Genomic DNA, 13,646 nt, shown 5'->3' on the forward strand with positions numbered 1-13,646 from the left:
ATATCATTATAGAATTATATAATGATATAACCTATTATATTACATCTTTTATTTAATAGTTTATATATAATTATATAATTATATAATGATATATTATATTTAGTGCTGTCAAACGATTATTCGCATCCAAAATAAAAGCTTTTGTTTACATAATATGTGTGTGTGTGTGTACTGTGTATATTTATTATGTATATATAAATACACACACATGCATGTATATATTTAAGAAAAATATGTTATGTTTAAACATTTAAAATATTTATATATAATATCAATTATATTAATATAAATATATACATGGAAATATTTTCAAAATATATACTGTATGTGTGTATATTTATATATACATAATAAATATACACAGTATACACACATATATTATATAAATAAAAACTTTTATTTTGGATGCGATTATTCGCGATTAATCGTTTGACAGCACTAATTATATTGTATCTTATATTATAGTTGCAGTTTTCATTTTCATTTTAACGTTTTAGTCGTGCTTGTCACTTTTAATAGTTCTATTATCTTTCTTTTTATTTAAGTTTTAGTTTTACTAGATTGAGTATTTCAACTTAAACTTATTTCAGTAAGTTGCCATGGCAACGTTTCTATTTTTCCCCTTTTTTACGTTTAAGACATTCATCCATTTATCCAATATTTTAATTCTTTCGTCTTCATTTTAGTTACAAAAATGTTTTTAAAAATAGTTTCAGTTAACAACACTGATTCATGTAGATTCAATTAAAAGGTAAACATTTGTGTATATAGGCCTACAGCACATAAAACCAACATAAATATAAAATAACATTTCTAAGAACATGGCACTCAAAATCCTTTTTATTGTCTCAGACATCCTTATTTCTCATTGACCCACGTGTTCAAAAGTGGTTTTGCTGATTGTGCAATTATTTTGTGTAATTTATATGCAAGAGTTAGAAAGTAGGAAAATCTAAAACCTCACTCAATATAAGACACTAATATTCATAATACACATAAGTAAACAAAATATGAGTAATTGAACATAAATGTCCCAAATTTCAGCTTTCTCCTCTGTTTATCTTTTAGGATTGATTGCCACATCACCATGATGTTTCTGCTGAGTGTCTTTGTGTTTCTTTCGGCTAATAAAGATGAATGATGCAAGGGCAAGAAATATTCCAGCAGTGATCAGCTCTCCTCCAGCCATGTAAAAAATCAGTTCATAGTTCTTGTACCTATCCACCAAATAACCTATGGGGAAAAAATACATGAAAGAAAACATTATTTATTACATTTACCAATTTATCATAAAATGACCATTTCATAACGGACGATTCAATCTAATACATGTTTTATCATAACTCACCAGCAGAGGGAGGTCCAATCAGCACAGCCACTGCCTCAATAAGAAGCACTAGGCCAAGTGCACTGGAAAACCCGCTTTTTCCCACAATACCCATTAGCACTTCAAACTGCAGAGCACCCACCATGCCATAAGACAGCCCGAAGAACACACAGAAGATAACTAGCCCCTTATAGTCTGTGTTTGTAGCTGAACAAACATCTGTTAGGCCATTGAAGAGCAAGGCAAGGCTGAAGAAATAAGACATCTTGGGTCGGATCCATTTTAAACCGGCCACTATGCCACACGTGGGACGAGCAAAGATGTCAATAAATCCTATAATAGACAACAAAAAGGCAGCATCCTGGTCAGGCACTCCTTGGTCCTTAGCGTAGTTGACTAGTAGAATAGTTGGAACAAATAGGCCGAGGACAACTATAAATTTTGCAATAATATAGATAATAAGCCCTAAGTCAGCAAGAACACTGAAGTCCAAAAGCTTCTTTTTACTGGGCTTTTTATCATTATTGTTTTCACAAACTATATTCTCTTGTCCAGCCTCAGGAGGCAGCATTTTCTTGAGCTCTTGGGAACAGGCTATCGCTTTCCTTTCTTTGCATTTCAGGGGTCTCATAATTGCTCCACAGGCGCAACAATTGAGCAGAAGACCACCAGTGATGAGAAAGCCTCCTTTCCATCCATAGTGGTTGAGCAGCAGTTGTCCTAATGGAGAAAGAGCTGACAGAAATACAGGGCTTCCAGCTGCTGCCAGTCCATTGGCAAGTGGTCTGCGTTTGTCAAAATAAGACCCCAGCATAATCAGTGATGGTTGGAAGTTTAAAGCCAGTCCAAGACCTTTATAGAGACAAAGGCATTATTCATTAAAAATATGGAATTTAACAACTCTGTCATTAACAACTTAAGGACTCGGTTTTATAATAGTATTTTTTTTGTTTATAAAACAAAGCTTTGTGTTGTGTATACTATAGTAATATCAATACCCCCAATGTTCGATTCTCCTTTTTGAAAAATGTAAACCAGTAAATTTTTTTAATCAAAATATAAATGTCATGTTGTTGGTCTGAATATCAGCACTATGATATTGTTACATTGTTACGCCAGTAGGTGGCGACGTGTTACTTTCTTGACATGTTGTTCCAAAGCTTTTTTTTTTTCTTTCACAGAACATAAAATAAGATATTTTGAGAAACATCTCAGAAACCAAAACTGTTTGATTAGGAGTATTATTCAAAATATCTTCTTTTATGTCCCATAGAATAAAGAAAGTCATAAAGGTCTGGAACAACATGAGAGTGAGTAAATGATAACAGAATTTTAATTTTGGGGTGAACTATCCCTTTAACCAGTATTGCATTTGCTCATATTCAGACTAACAGCACAATTGTGAGTGTGATATTTCTTATAACATTTTTACCGATATTAAGTTTTTTTTAAGCAGACTTAGAGACATGCTGACAGTTACTAATGAAAATATTTAAGTCAAAGCAGACTGGGTGTAGTTCCCAAATGAATCAGTGTATTTGAACGAATTGGATGAACGAAAGATTCAATGACTCACTCATAAAGACAGTCACACATCGCCACCTACTGGCGTAACAATGTAACATACTGTCACTAAAAACTCTCCACATTTCATAGCAAGACCGAAACTACAGTCTGTCTGGAACGCACAAATAAGGACAAGCAAAGTAATACAAACAGTGAAAAGTCAGTTTGAGCACTGAAACTAACTGTTTATAAATTTATAAATGTTTGATATGAAATGTCTTTTAGTTACCTGTAATGACACCTGCAGTGAGATAAAGCTGGATAATGTTAGTAGAGAAAGATGCAATTATCATCCCTCCTGAGGCCAGCAATCCTCCAACCAACATCACTGGCCGGCATCCAAATTTATTAACCATGATGCTGGAGATTGGACCTGGATTAAATTAACATAAATATATTGAGCATTAAGAAGAAGAAGAAAAGATTTTTCTAAAACATGTAAAGGTTTTATAATTCAATTTATAGTATCTTACCTGAACCATACAGCATTGCTAATATTATAGATGAAATCCAGGCTGTGTCACTGTATCCACAGTCAAACTCCGTCATCAGTTCTTTGAAATACACACTTATAGCTTTCGGGAAGGCATATGAGAAGCCAGTGATGACAAAACATCCAAGCAGAACGATCCAGCCCCAGCCACCATCTGGGGCACCTACCGTCTCTCGATCCTCTACAATAATTCCCATAGCTGCTCAGGCCTCCAAAAGAGAAGACATAAAAGGTTTTTGATATATGTAGAATTTAAAAAAAAACGTGATCAGACAGAACAATTTCTATTCAGCTGATGCACTACCGAACATGTGCTGCTGTTCAAGAACCTGCATCACATTTGCAGAGGAAGTTAGTACATGAGTACAAGACACATGTTTCCCTTCACCTCCAGGAAGTACAGTCATAGGCCAACCTACTCATTACTTGACTGACACTGACTGACACATAATGTATCATATTGAGTAAATATCAGAAACTTGGATCATGAAGTTTCTTTTAAGTTTTTTTTTAATCTAGTGACTTGTGTTATAGTTGATTGAGTCTTCAAATGCCAAGTCCGTGGTACACCTCACATTTTATTCTTGCTTGTATGTTGCATCACAAAACGTATGGAAATGTGATTAATTTAACAGCATGCATTATTTGTACAATGATGAGGGAATACATTCAGGGTGTGGATACTTTTACTCTTGTGCATTACTGTAATATAATCTGACTTAAAATGTCTGGCTTTTGACGTAACCAGACATCTGACAGATTACAATTGGGACAGACTGTTAAAAGTTACTACTTTAAAATTTTACATTACTGCAATTCATCAAGATCCTGTTGTAAAATTCTGATTTAAATCTGACCTCTATACAATAATATGCTTTTTACTCCACTTCTTTGTATCGAGCAAATGTGTAGAGCTCACAGTATTTAAAATCATTTCTATTCATTTGGTATTAGTGTCCATAACACTACATTGTTTTACAGAGTCTCTAGAATTATTCTGGAAGTATTTAGTCATGCAAAAGTTTTGCATAACCATATAGACTCTAAATGTAACATTTGTATATCACAATTAATGAAACCACCAGGATGAGTGGTCATAAGAACAAGTGAAATCCAGATGCTTTTACCTGGAAGATTTAAAATCTTCATAGATAAATAAACATAAATATAATCTTGAGAACAATTATTTGATTGTTTTTTAAGATACTTGAAACACAAGTAATTGTCTTACCTGGCTTTTGAAATGGCAGAAAATTTCTTCAAGTAGCTGTATGATCTACCTGGCCTTCTTAGTAGACATAATGTATATAATCTAGATACATAAGGCACTAAGTCTTGTCATCAAGCAAGCCCCATTGCACTGTCCATATGAATTATTTTAAAGCATAATCTGCTAAATAAACCTGCTGGTGCACCTCCTTCCTTGCCTTGTACTCACTGCTAATAATCTGTAATTAATCTGCTCACAAAGTCTCTTATTTATAGGTAATGAGGTGAAATTCCTGGACAGTACAAGTGGTATTACAGAATTATTGTTTGGTTGTTTACTTGTTTTGTCAGTACAGTTACTTGCACAATGCATTTTCATTCTAAAAACAACACAGAGTCATTACACTGATGTAAGTAGTTTGGATGTGATACAATAACAAGTGTTCTTTTATTGTTTTGGAAATCTGGAGTTTAACAGTTTGACAGGTACACTTTTGAAAAGTCAAATTACATAGTAGAAAAACTTTGCCATAAAATTGGTACAGCAATTATTATAATTCAAAATGTATTTGGTTTATAATTATAGAAGAAGAAGAAGAAGAAGAAAAAAGCCGGATCTAGAATTTTCTACCTTAGGCGTGTAATACGTGCCTCACACTCCATATGAAAATCCTCTTAAATCAGCATGTACATGTTTAAACCTTTACAGCTCTTGGCTAATCTTACTGTTGAACCAAAGAAAGAGTGTAATTGTTTTCTGTTATTTGAATGCACATTCAGATCTACACATGCTGAAAGGTTTTGGGACTGTCATGTAAGAGCACTTACTGGGGCCAAAGGAATGAGGATTTGGTATAATAACTGGCTATAAGACAAGTTATTGTATTCTAAACACATTATAAGTGAGCTTCAGCTGATTTGATGTAATCTGAAAACATTCTGTTGAATTCAGCAGATGTTTTTTTTTATAGTTTTGAATGTATTTCCAATGCAACACAGTTATTTTAAGGCAAAATAAACAGAAAATGCACAAATTAGATTACCTGAAATTATTCATTAAAACTAAAAAAACACTATTCTTTTACACATAATTGGCAATGAAACGGTAAAAAATTTAAAAAGGAAATATACAAAGTGATATAAAGAATTTAAAAAAAATCAATTGCGTAATATGTATTGTGTAATTTTATTGAACGTTATGTGAAAATAATCAGTATATAAATTAATATGCTGAATTATGTTAACCCTGGATGAAGTGATGGGGAATGATGAACATATAATGGTCTTTTCATTAGACAGTGGACCTTTCATTAGACAGTACACCAGTGAACTTGAAATAATCTAATATTATCAGGAACACGTATAATGGTCTTTTCATTAGACAATGGACCTCTCATTAGACAGTAAACGTGAACTTGAAATAATCTAATATTATCAGGAGCAGGTGGATGGATTTGACGCACACCTCCTCATGTGGCCACTACCAACCAATAGAAGGTGGCGAAATAAAAGCTAAATGGCTGATCGGACCACATTCCACCATTAAAAAACAAGGCCAAAAGGGTTGGAAACAATTGTGGCAAATCAGGTATCTATAACCAATAAAAAATAACCGGAACAAAGAAAAAACAGAAAATGACCAAATTTGGAGAGAACAAAGGGTATATAATATAAGGAGAGAGGAGAATGATTTGGAATGCTGTGACTGTCTTCCCGGCTTTGTTTCTTTGTTAAATAAAGTCTTATTTTGACATCTGGAACTCTGCTCCTCCACTTCATTGGCCGCACCCAAGAAAAATCCACAACAAGCTCCGCGGCAATGACGCTCGTCGTAGGTCACGAACTTCAATACTACTGAACTTTTTTGACCTCTGACACGCCCCCTGAGGATTATGTCATTCTTTCGTACACCTTCGGCGCGGTTCGGTAATTTGATTGACACCTGACTAGAAGCGCTGACCCCTCCACCTAGCGGCGATACGCGGAAACGTGCCTTCGACATCCCCCTGTACTCTGATTGGTCAAATGTCACGAATGTTAAGAAAATGTTAAGAATAGCGCTTTTTGATTGGCTGGAAACGTTATAGCGCTTCGAAGCGATTGGCCCAAATGTCATAGCGCTTCGACGCGATTGGCTGTGCAGTTCGACATTGCTCGACATTTCTGAAATATTGTCGGACTATCCTTCGTCAGCTGGCGGTCATGTCGCAGTCTCCTCTGGAGGAGTGGGTTCGAATCCAACTTCTGAAAGACCTATCATTTGGCTGCAGACAGAAACTTCAGTCTGCTGGCATGTTGAGCCAGCAGGGCGTTAACTTTGACAAAACACTGCATTAGGTAAATGCTAGTATTAAATGGTCAGGTGCTGATGAAAAATATGTGTCTTTAGACATTTTTTGAAAATGGTTAAAGACTCAGCTGCTCGAATTGAGAAAGGCAAGTCATTCCACCAGCTGGGTACAGTCCAGGAAAAGGTCAGTAAGAGTGATTTTGTGCCTCTTTGGGATGGCACAACGAGGCGTCGTTCACTTGCAGAACGCAAGCTTCTTGAGGGCAAATAGGTCTGAACAAGCGTGTTTAGGTATATTGCTGAAGAGCCAGTAGTTATCTTGTAGGCAAACATCAGTACCTTGAATTTGATGCGAGCAGCTATTGGTAGCCAGTGCAAAATTATGAAGAGAGGTGTGACGTGGGCTTTCTTTGGCTCATTGAAGACCACTCTCGCTGCTGCGTTCTGGATCAGTTGCAGAGGCTGGATAGTAAGTGAAGGAATACCCGCCAAGGGAGCATAACAATAGTTCAGTCTGGAGAGAACAAGAGCTTGGACAAGGAGTTGTGTGGCCTGCTCTGATTGGAAGGGTCTAATCTTCCTAACGTTGTATAAGGCAAATCTGCAGGACCGGGCCATTGCAGCAATAAGGCCTTTGAAACTTAACGAAACCTCAGGAGGACACGGCCACATGTTACATGAATATGAGAGGGATGCTATTACTGCATTCATTCAGCATTAGCCCAGCATGAATGCAGAATTGTGACGACATTGAATATCAAAGTATAGCATAGGACTGAATATAATGGATGAGATTCAGGGAATTTACCTGGAACCTCACAGTTTTTCACAAAAAGTCATGTTGCCTGCCCTCGAGACGGGGGAGAATGATTTGGAATGCTGTGACTGTCTTCCCGTCTTTGTTTCTTTGTTAAATAAAGTCTTATTTTGACATCTGGAACTCTGCTCCTCCACTTCATTGGCCGCACCCAAGAAAAATCCACAACATATGTAAGTGATATTTAAATATTGTCTTGCAATAGTTCCACCAATTTCATTGTAAAATCCCTATACTGTATATACACATAAAAAAAGACTGAATCCCCTTTATTTCCTTTCATCACTTCTTTCTCCGAGAATTACTCCTCACATCTTCAAGTTCCTTCTGTATTAGATGTGTTTCTGCTGTTGACTCTGAAAGCTTAAAGGAAAAAAGTTAAATCACTTTGCAGTTTGCACAGTGTAATTTATAATTGTATATAGATTTAGCCTACATATTTTTCAAGCTATAGTGGCTTCACTCACCATATCAAGAAGAACCTCAATCTTTAGCCTGAGGAGATTATTCTCCTCTTCTAACTGTAGATTCCTTTTCTTCAGTCGCTGTACCTCTTTTCCTGATACATTACCTCCTGACTCTGTGATTGAGAAAGACATTCATTACATTCCTTAAACAGGTTAGCTATTATTACATTTAATTGATCTTTTTATAGCAGGAGGCCATACCTGAAATCCACTGGCCATCTTCAAATTTTAAGCTCTGGACGCCAATATTCATCACCGGAGATCCATATTCCAGACCCAATTCAATCTCCCGTGTTGACCGATCCAGCTGATAAAAACAATAAATGATGATTTGGCTTCTAAATACATATTATTTGATTTAAAATGCATCTTACTAACAGAAAATTGTACTTACTGTATGTAGATTGGAAAGGGATGCAGATTTCCGAGGTGGTGTTTTTTTGGGACTGAAAATGTTGCCAAACAAGGGCATTTTTGAGGTAAATAGTCAGACTTTCCAACCTGCATCAACATAACATAATTCAATACATGGCCTTTTTTGCCTTTTTTAGGCCTTTTTGTCCACATCAGGCTAATTACAGTTGTCCAGTTAAGAAAGCCAAAGGCAATTATTCTTCATTTCAAAATGGCAATTAAATAAGGTATTAATAAGATAAGATAAAACAAAATAAAATAATAATAATAAGGTGACTACCTTTATCTTCGAGAGACTAGTTACTAGCAAGCAGCTAGTTATAAATACATATTCTTCAATACATCGATCGAGCACAACATTTTTTTTAAATAAATGCATGTACAACGTGAAAAAAAAAAAAACTTACGCTGCTGCTTTAGTTTCTCCTCACACTGCTTCAACGATGCTCCTGAAAGCCAAAGAAATGTGTAAACAAACGGCTAATTCCGGGGAGCCTCGCAACGCCGGAAGTTACATTTTATAAGTTAAAAGTACCTTTCCAAATAATGCCCTACAATTATGAGACATTTATAAGGCTATTTTAATTTGGTGGTGAATTTTCGAGAGAAAATGCACAGATTGCACCACTGTTATGATTAAGTATTATTATGCTTTGTCTTTCTTGAGAAGCCTTCCTAGATAACCATAAGGCTAAAATCTAGACATAATCATGTCAGGACAGCCCTCTGACCATAGATATGTATATATATATATATATATATATATATATATGCCTCTGACACTCTCTAAAATTGCAAATAATAATAATAATAATAATAATAACGAAAACAATAACAAGAAGAAGAAGAAGAAGAATTCTGTGGTATTCCCACTGATCTATATATAATATATAATTCTCTATTATAGATCAGTGGGTATTCCTCAGATATCTTGTAAAGTACATAGAAATGCACATTAAGAGGCATAAAATGCTGTTGCTTTGCCCACTTCTACTTTCATTAGGCTGTTAAAATAACTTGTAATACTTACTGACATGCTGAATGAGCTCCATTGTGTGAATAATATTATAATAGTTGACCACTGATGCCCTGTTTCATTTTTACTACACAAGATGAATCATTTTGGAGATGTAATCGTTTTAAATCACTAAACATGTTGGGAAAATATATATTACAAATACTCGCACAATAACTAAATATTAGCTTTGACTGACAGCTATGAAAACCACTATGGCTTTATTTCATTCTGTTGACGTGATATAGTCTCAGCAACTGTTAATTGTAGGCTAATTTAAAAAATGTAGTCAAAAAATATTAATTTATTTCATGTATGCTTTCCTACAAACTAAAAGGTAAACATGATATAAATATATAATGATGCTATAATATCTATATAATAATAATACAATCGACCTCTAAACCAGAGACTGACAATTGTACCTGAATTAAATTAACAGGCAATATTGTCTGTAACAGACAATAAACTTTTTTTAAAATTATTATTATTATTTTTTTCAAATAAACGCGAGATTTTGGGCCTTTGCTTTATGAAAGAGCTGCCTGCCAAGTTTTTGTAAAGAAAATCACCCATGCCCCTAGTGGCTGAATGCTCCACTTTGAACAAAAAAGGCTCCATCTCTCTGCCTTTAGGACCTCACAGCCTGTACGGTTTAGTTAAACTTGGGAAAACGACACAAGTGGCACATGTTCTGTCCGTTGATTTGGGGCAGGCGAATGAATGAAAAGTATGATTTTGAAGGAATAAAACACCCAAACCTTTTGCCTGATAGTTAAAGGGATTTATTGCTTTAACAAACAGTTCCTGGTGGAAGAGAAGATCTAAAGTCTTAGGTGGGTTGAATGTCCTCCTAATAAGGTTTTGTTTTAGCTTGCTACATAGCTGACTTTTGCAATGTAGATTAATTTGTATATACCATTTTAATAATTAAACCGCTCTGGTGTTTACTTTATCCTCTGGTGTTTTATGCCAGTTATTATTAAGGTAAAAAAATCTTTAAACGCGTCCTCGCTGCAGCAGTTCGCGAAATGTAGCTTGCTAATTGGCTAATGTTACCAGGAGAATTTTAAAAAGATTTTATACGATACTGTGTAGAAAAGGTCCGTTAAAATTTAATTATAAAATATTAGACTCTAGGAAAATATTTTGGATGTTTGTTGGAACTGTTTTGTGTCGGCATATAAAACTCATCATTGATATTAATTGGTGTAAACAAACCTGAAGTTGACAGCATTAGCGGGCTAGCCGAGCGCTAGCTAGCATTAAAGCTAATGCTAACCCAAAGCCCGTGCAAGTTAACTTTCTCATTGGTGTGTACCGCTGACACTACCCTTTAACGTCAAGTCGGTAAAATATGTTATATATTCTAAATTATATTGAAGAGTGTTTCAAGTACGACTAAAGGATGGCTGGTATTTGTTTTTGATTTCTGAAGTCCGGAGAGAGTTGCGTTAGTGGGGGGTTTTCCTAGGAGAGTCCGGGGATGTGGCTTATCTCGAATTTTAGGCCTTAGAGATGATATCTGTAATATCTACTTTTTGTGCATATAATTATGTGTTAAATTACTTTATTATGCTCAGTTATGTCTAGAAAAGTTTGAATCATTAATATTTTCCTGATTAATTACCGCAATTACATTTTCTACACCAGTATATCAGTTTTAATGTTTGCTAGAATATTAAAAACACATATAACTGAAATGTTTTACGTAACATTTTGTGCTTTTATCTTTTATAAAACCACTTGCAGTAATTGTATGCTTTGTCTCTACAAGGTGTATTTTTTACACCATACAGGGTTTGTTTAAACGTAATACAATTTTGCTTATTGGTTGTGATATGTTACAGCTATGGATCTAGAACGACAGAAGCGTAAAGAAGAAATTCAGAAAGCTTTGGGATTCATTCAGTAAGTTTGTAGACTTATGTGCTGCATCTCCATAATGCAGTAATAATTAACTTCTTCCCCTCTACTCTGTTGAAAATTTGCTAAACTTATTTTTCTTTTTACCAGGTCATCTCTGCCTTTCCCTGAACCTGAGGGTTATGAGGTATGATTTATATGTACTATCTCTGGAGAAAAATGGCCCCACCTAGATAATCCGTATTTATTGAATTTCATGAGCTTAATTCAAATAGAAGCTCTCTTGCTTTCTTTTCTCAGGCATTTCTGACTCAGCTAGTATGTAATTTGCTGGATGAAGGTAACGCAGTGTATCGTGATGGAGAGTGGAGACAGGCAGCAGTCCATTACAGCGAGGGTGTGAATGTAGCTCGCTATGCTCAGTCTGAAGCACTGGTCATTCCCCCTGAGCTGTTAGAGAGCCTTTATGTGAACCGGGCAGCTGACATGAAAAGATAAAATAAAATATTTACAAAACAGAAACTCACTTCTGTGAGATACTGTAATTAAATGTAGTATGTGCGAATTATGTAGTAATTCAATAGTGCTGCAGACAATTTCTGCAAATCTGCCTTCTCTTGTATTTTTTATTTAGGGGGAGTACGAGCGGGGCGTGCAGGACTGTGATAGCGCACTGTGTGTGTCGGAGGGCAGTCGCAGGGCACTCTACAGGAAGGCACTTTGTCTGAGGGAGCTGGGCAGATTCAGAGAAGCTTATGAGTGTGGCACCGGATGCCTATTAACTGCCCCTCACGTATGTTTTTATATGCAGAATAAATAGTATATTAATCTGTAATAGGGCTGCACGATAAATCGCATGCGATATTTAACGCGCATATTTGTGTTATTTATGCAATTCAAAAGTTTGAAGTCAGAATGTTTTCATTATTGCTTTTATTGAGCAAAGATGCATTACATTAATCAAAAAGGACAGTATAGGCATTTATAATTTCACAAAAGATTTAATTTTGAAATAAATACTGCTATATCGAACTTTCTATTCAGAGAATCCTGAAGAAATGTCTTAAATTCCACAAAAATATTAAGCAGCACAACAGTTTTCAACATTGATAAAACAACATGTTTCTTCATCAGCATATTAGAATGATTTCTGAAGGATAATCATGTGACAAAGAAAAGTGGAGTAATGGCTGCTGGAAATTCAGCTTTACCATCACAGGAATAAATTGCTTTTTAAAATAAATAAAAATAGAACACAGTCTTTTTAAAATTGTAATAATATTTTACAATATTACTGTCTTTACTGTATTTTTGATCAGATAAATGCAGCCTTACTGAGCATAAGAGACCTCTCAAAAACATAAAAAAATCTTATTGACCCCAAACATTTTGAATGGTAGTGTATATAATTTAATGTATATTATATTCATTTAGAGGTTTGTATGACTTGTCTTGTTAGTTCATGTAATGCTTAGCTATCAAAACATTGGTTGTTTGCTTGCTTTATTTTACACAGGACCGGCAAGTCAGTGAGCTTGCTCAGGATCTAGCTAACAAACTTGGTTTGAAAATCCGCAAAGCATATGTCAGCCCTCAGGTTTGTTTTTTAGATTGTTAGGTTAAAATATTGATCATTTGCAGTTTATATAGTTGTACTCATTCCAACATGTCACTTTTTATTCCAGCTCGATTCTACAACATCTGCGACCGACAGCAATGGAGAAACTAATTCTCCTACAGGGGAGGCAAGTTTTACAAAAAAGTTGTTCTATAAAAATAAAAGCTGTTTTGTAAATTGAGAATTGCATGGTTTGGATTACTTTAACGAATCTCCTTGTTTTTCTTTTCAGACCTCCTCAAATGGTCTTGAGTCTTTGACTGATATTGGATCAGGTATGTTCATAGACTGTATAAAAACATGGACGTAGTGTACGTGACGTCACCCGTAGGTTTCTGAAGAGTGTTTTTGAAGCTCAAAGTGGGCGGAGCCAGCAGTCGCCATCTTGGCAGCGCGTCACTCCCGGATAATCGAAAATGAGCAAAGAGGCGTGAGCTGGTTGCTGAAACCACGCCCACCTCGCTCGACGGCGGTGACGGCAGCGGCAATCCACCTGTCACTCAAGTGGCCACGCCATTAATTATGCAGAACTTTAAGGCTTAATATAATTTAAACGGATGAGTT

The 13,646-nt window shown here is 35.4% G+C and overlaps 3 protein-coding genes across 3 annotated transcripts in view; 1 reads left to right on the plus strand and 2 right to left on the minus strand.

Annotated features, from left to right (window-relative positions):
* Nucleotides 1–776: 776 nt before the first annotated feature.
* Nucleotides 777–4,788, minus strand: slc16a8 (solute carrier family 16 member 8). The gene is made up of 5 exons (XM_016546043.1): nt 4,618–4,788; nt 3,367–3,595; nt 3,123–3,266; nt 1,349–2,179; nt 777–1,233 (listed from the first exon to the last, which is right to left on the minus strand). Exons 2-5 carry the CDS (start codon nt 3,581–3,583, stop codon nt 1,058–1,060), a joined length of 1,368 nt encoding a protein of 455 aa, XP_016401529.1. The 5' UTR covers nt 3,584–3,595; nt 4,618–4,788; the 3' UTR covers nt 777–1,057.
* Nucleotides 4,789–7,900: 3,112 nt separating this feature from the next.
* cby1 (chibby 1, beta catenin antagonist) lies at nt 7,901–9,133 on the minus strand. Its single transcript, XM_016546064.1, has 5 exons — nt 8,991–9,133; nt 8,564–8,670; nt 8,371–8,476; nt 8,170–8,282; nt 7,901–8,065 (listed from the first exon to the last, which is right to left on the minus strand). Exons 2-5 carry the CDS (start codon nt 8,639–8,641, stop codon nt 7,985–7,987), a joined length of 378 nt encoding a protein of 125 aa, XP_016401550.1. The 5' UTR covers nt 8,642–8,670; nt 8,991–9,133; the 3' UTR covers nt 7,901–7,984.
* Nucleotides 9,134–10,665: 1,532 nt separating this feature from the next.
* zc3h7bb (zinc finger CCCH-type containing 7Bb) overlaps nt 10,666–13,646 on the plus strand; it is a 23,156-nt gene continuing 20,175 nt past the window's right edge. The window contains exons 1-8 of the mRNA XM_016546025.1: nt 10,666–10,701; nt 11,449–11,509; nt 11,615–11,651; nt 11,765–11,944; nt 12,099–12,257; nt 12,981–13,061; nt 13,150–13,209; nt 13,315–13,357. Of these exons, the coding sequence (XP_016401511.1) occupies nt 11,451–11,509; nt 11,615–11,651; nt 11,765–11,944; nt 12,099–12,257; nt 12,981–13,061; nt 13,150–13,209; nt 13,315–13,357 (619 nt within the window). The 5' untranslated portion in view covers nt 10,666–10,701; nt 11,449–11,450. The remainder of the gene's footprint in view (nt 10,702–11,448; nt 11,510–11,614; nt 11,652–11,764; nt 11,945–12,098; nt 12,258–12,980; nt 13,062–13,149; nt 13,210–13,314; nt 13,358–13,646) is intronic.

Source organism: Sinocyclocheilus rhinocerous, unplaced genomic scaffold (genome assembly GCF_001515625.1).
Source record: "Sinocyclocheilus rhinocerous isolate Xijiao unplaced genomic scaffold, SAMN03320098_v1.1 scaffold820, whole genome shotgun sequence".
In the NCBI taxonomy this organism is placed as follows: Eukaryota; Metazoa; Chordata; class Actinopteri; order Cypriniformes; family Cyprinidae; genus Sinocyclocheilus; species Sinocyclocheilus rhinocerous.

What these genes read in the sequence shown, in the direction of transcription:
- slc16a8 (XM_016546043.1), bottom strand. Translation starts at nt 3,583, where the DNA reads ATGGGAATTATTGTAGAGGATCGAGAGACGGTAGGTGCCCCAGATGGT. An exon ending in AGCAATGCTGTATGGTTCAG is followed by an intron (nt 3,267 to 3,366) that starts GTAAGATACTAT and finishes AATTTAATCCAG; the next exon opens with GTCCAATCTCCAGCATCATG. An exon ending in CACTGCAGGTGTCATTACAG is followed by an intron (nt 2,180 to 3,122) that starts GTAACTAAAAGA and finishes GTCTCTATAAAG; the next exon opens with GTCTTGGACTGGCTTTAAAC.
- cby1 (XM_016546064.1), bottom strand. Translation starts at nt 8,641, where the DNA reads ATGCCCTTGTTTGGCAACATTTTCAGTCCCAAAAAAACACCACCTCGG. An exon ending in CCCTTTCCAATCTACATACA is followed by an intron (nt 8,477 to 8,563) that starts GTAAGTACAATT and finishes TGTTTTTATCAG; the next exon opens with CTGGATCGGTCAACACGGGA. An exon ending in TTGAGGTTCTTCTTGATATG is followed by an intron (nt 8,066 to 8,169) that starts GTGAGTGAAGCC and finishes TTTTCCTTTAAG; the next exon opens with CTTTCAGAGTCAACAGCAGA.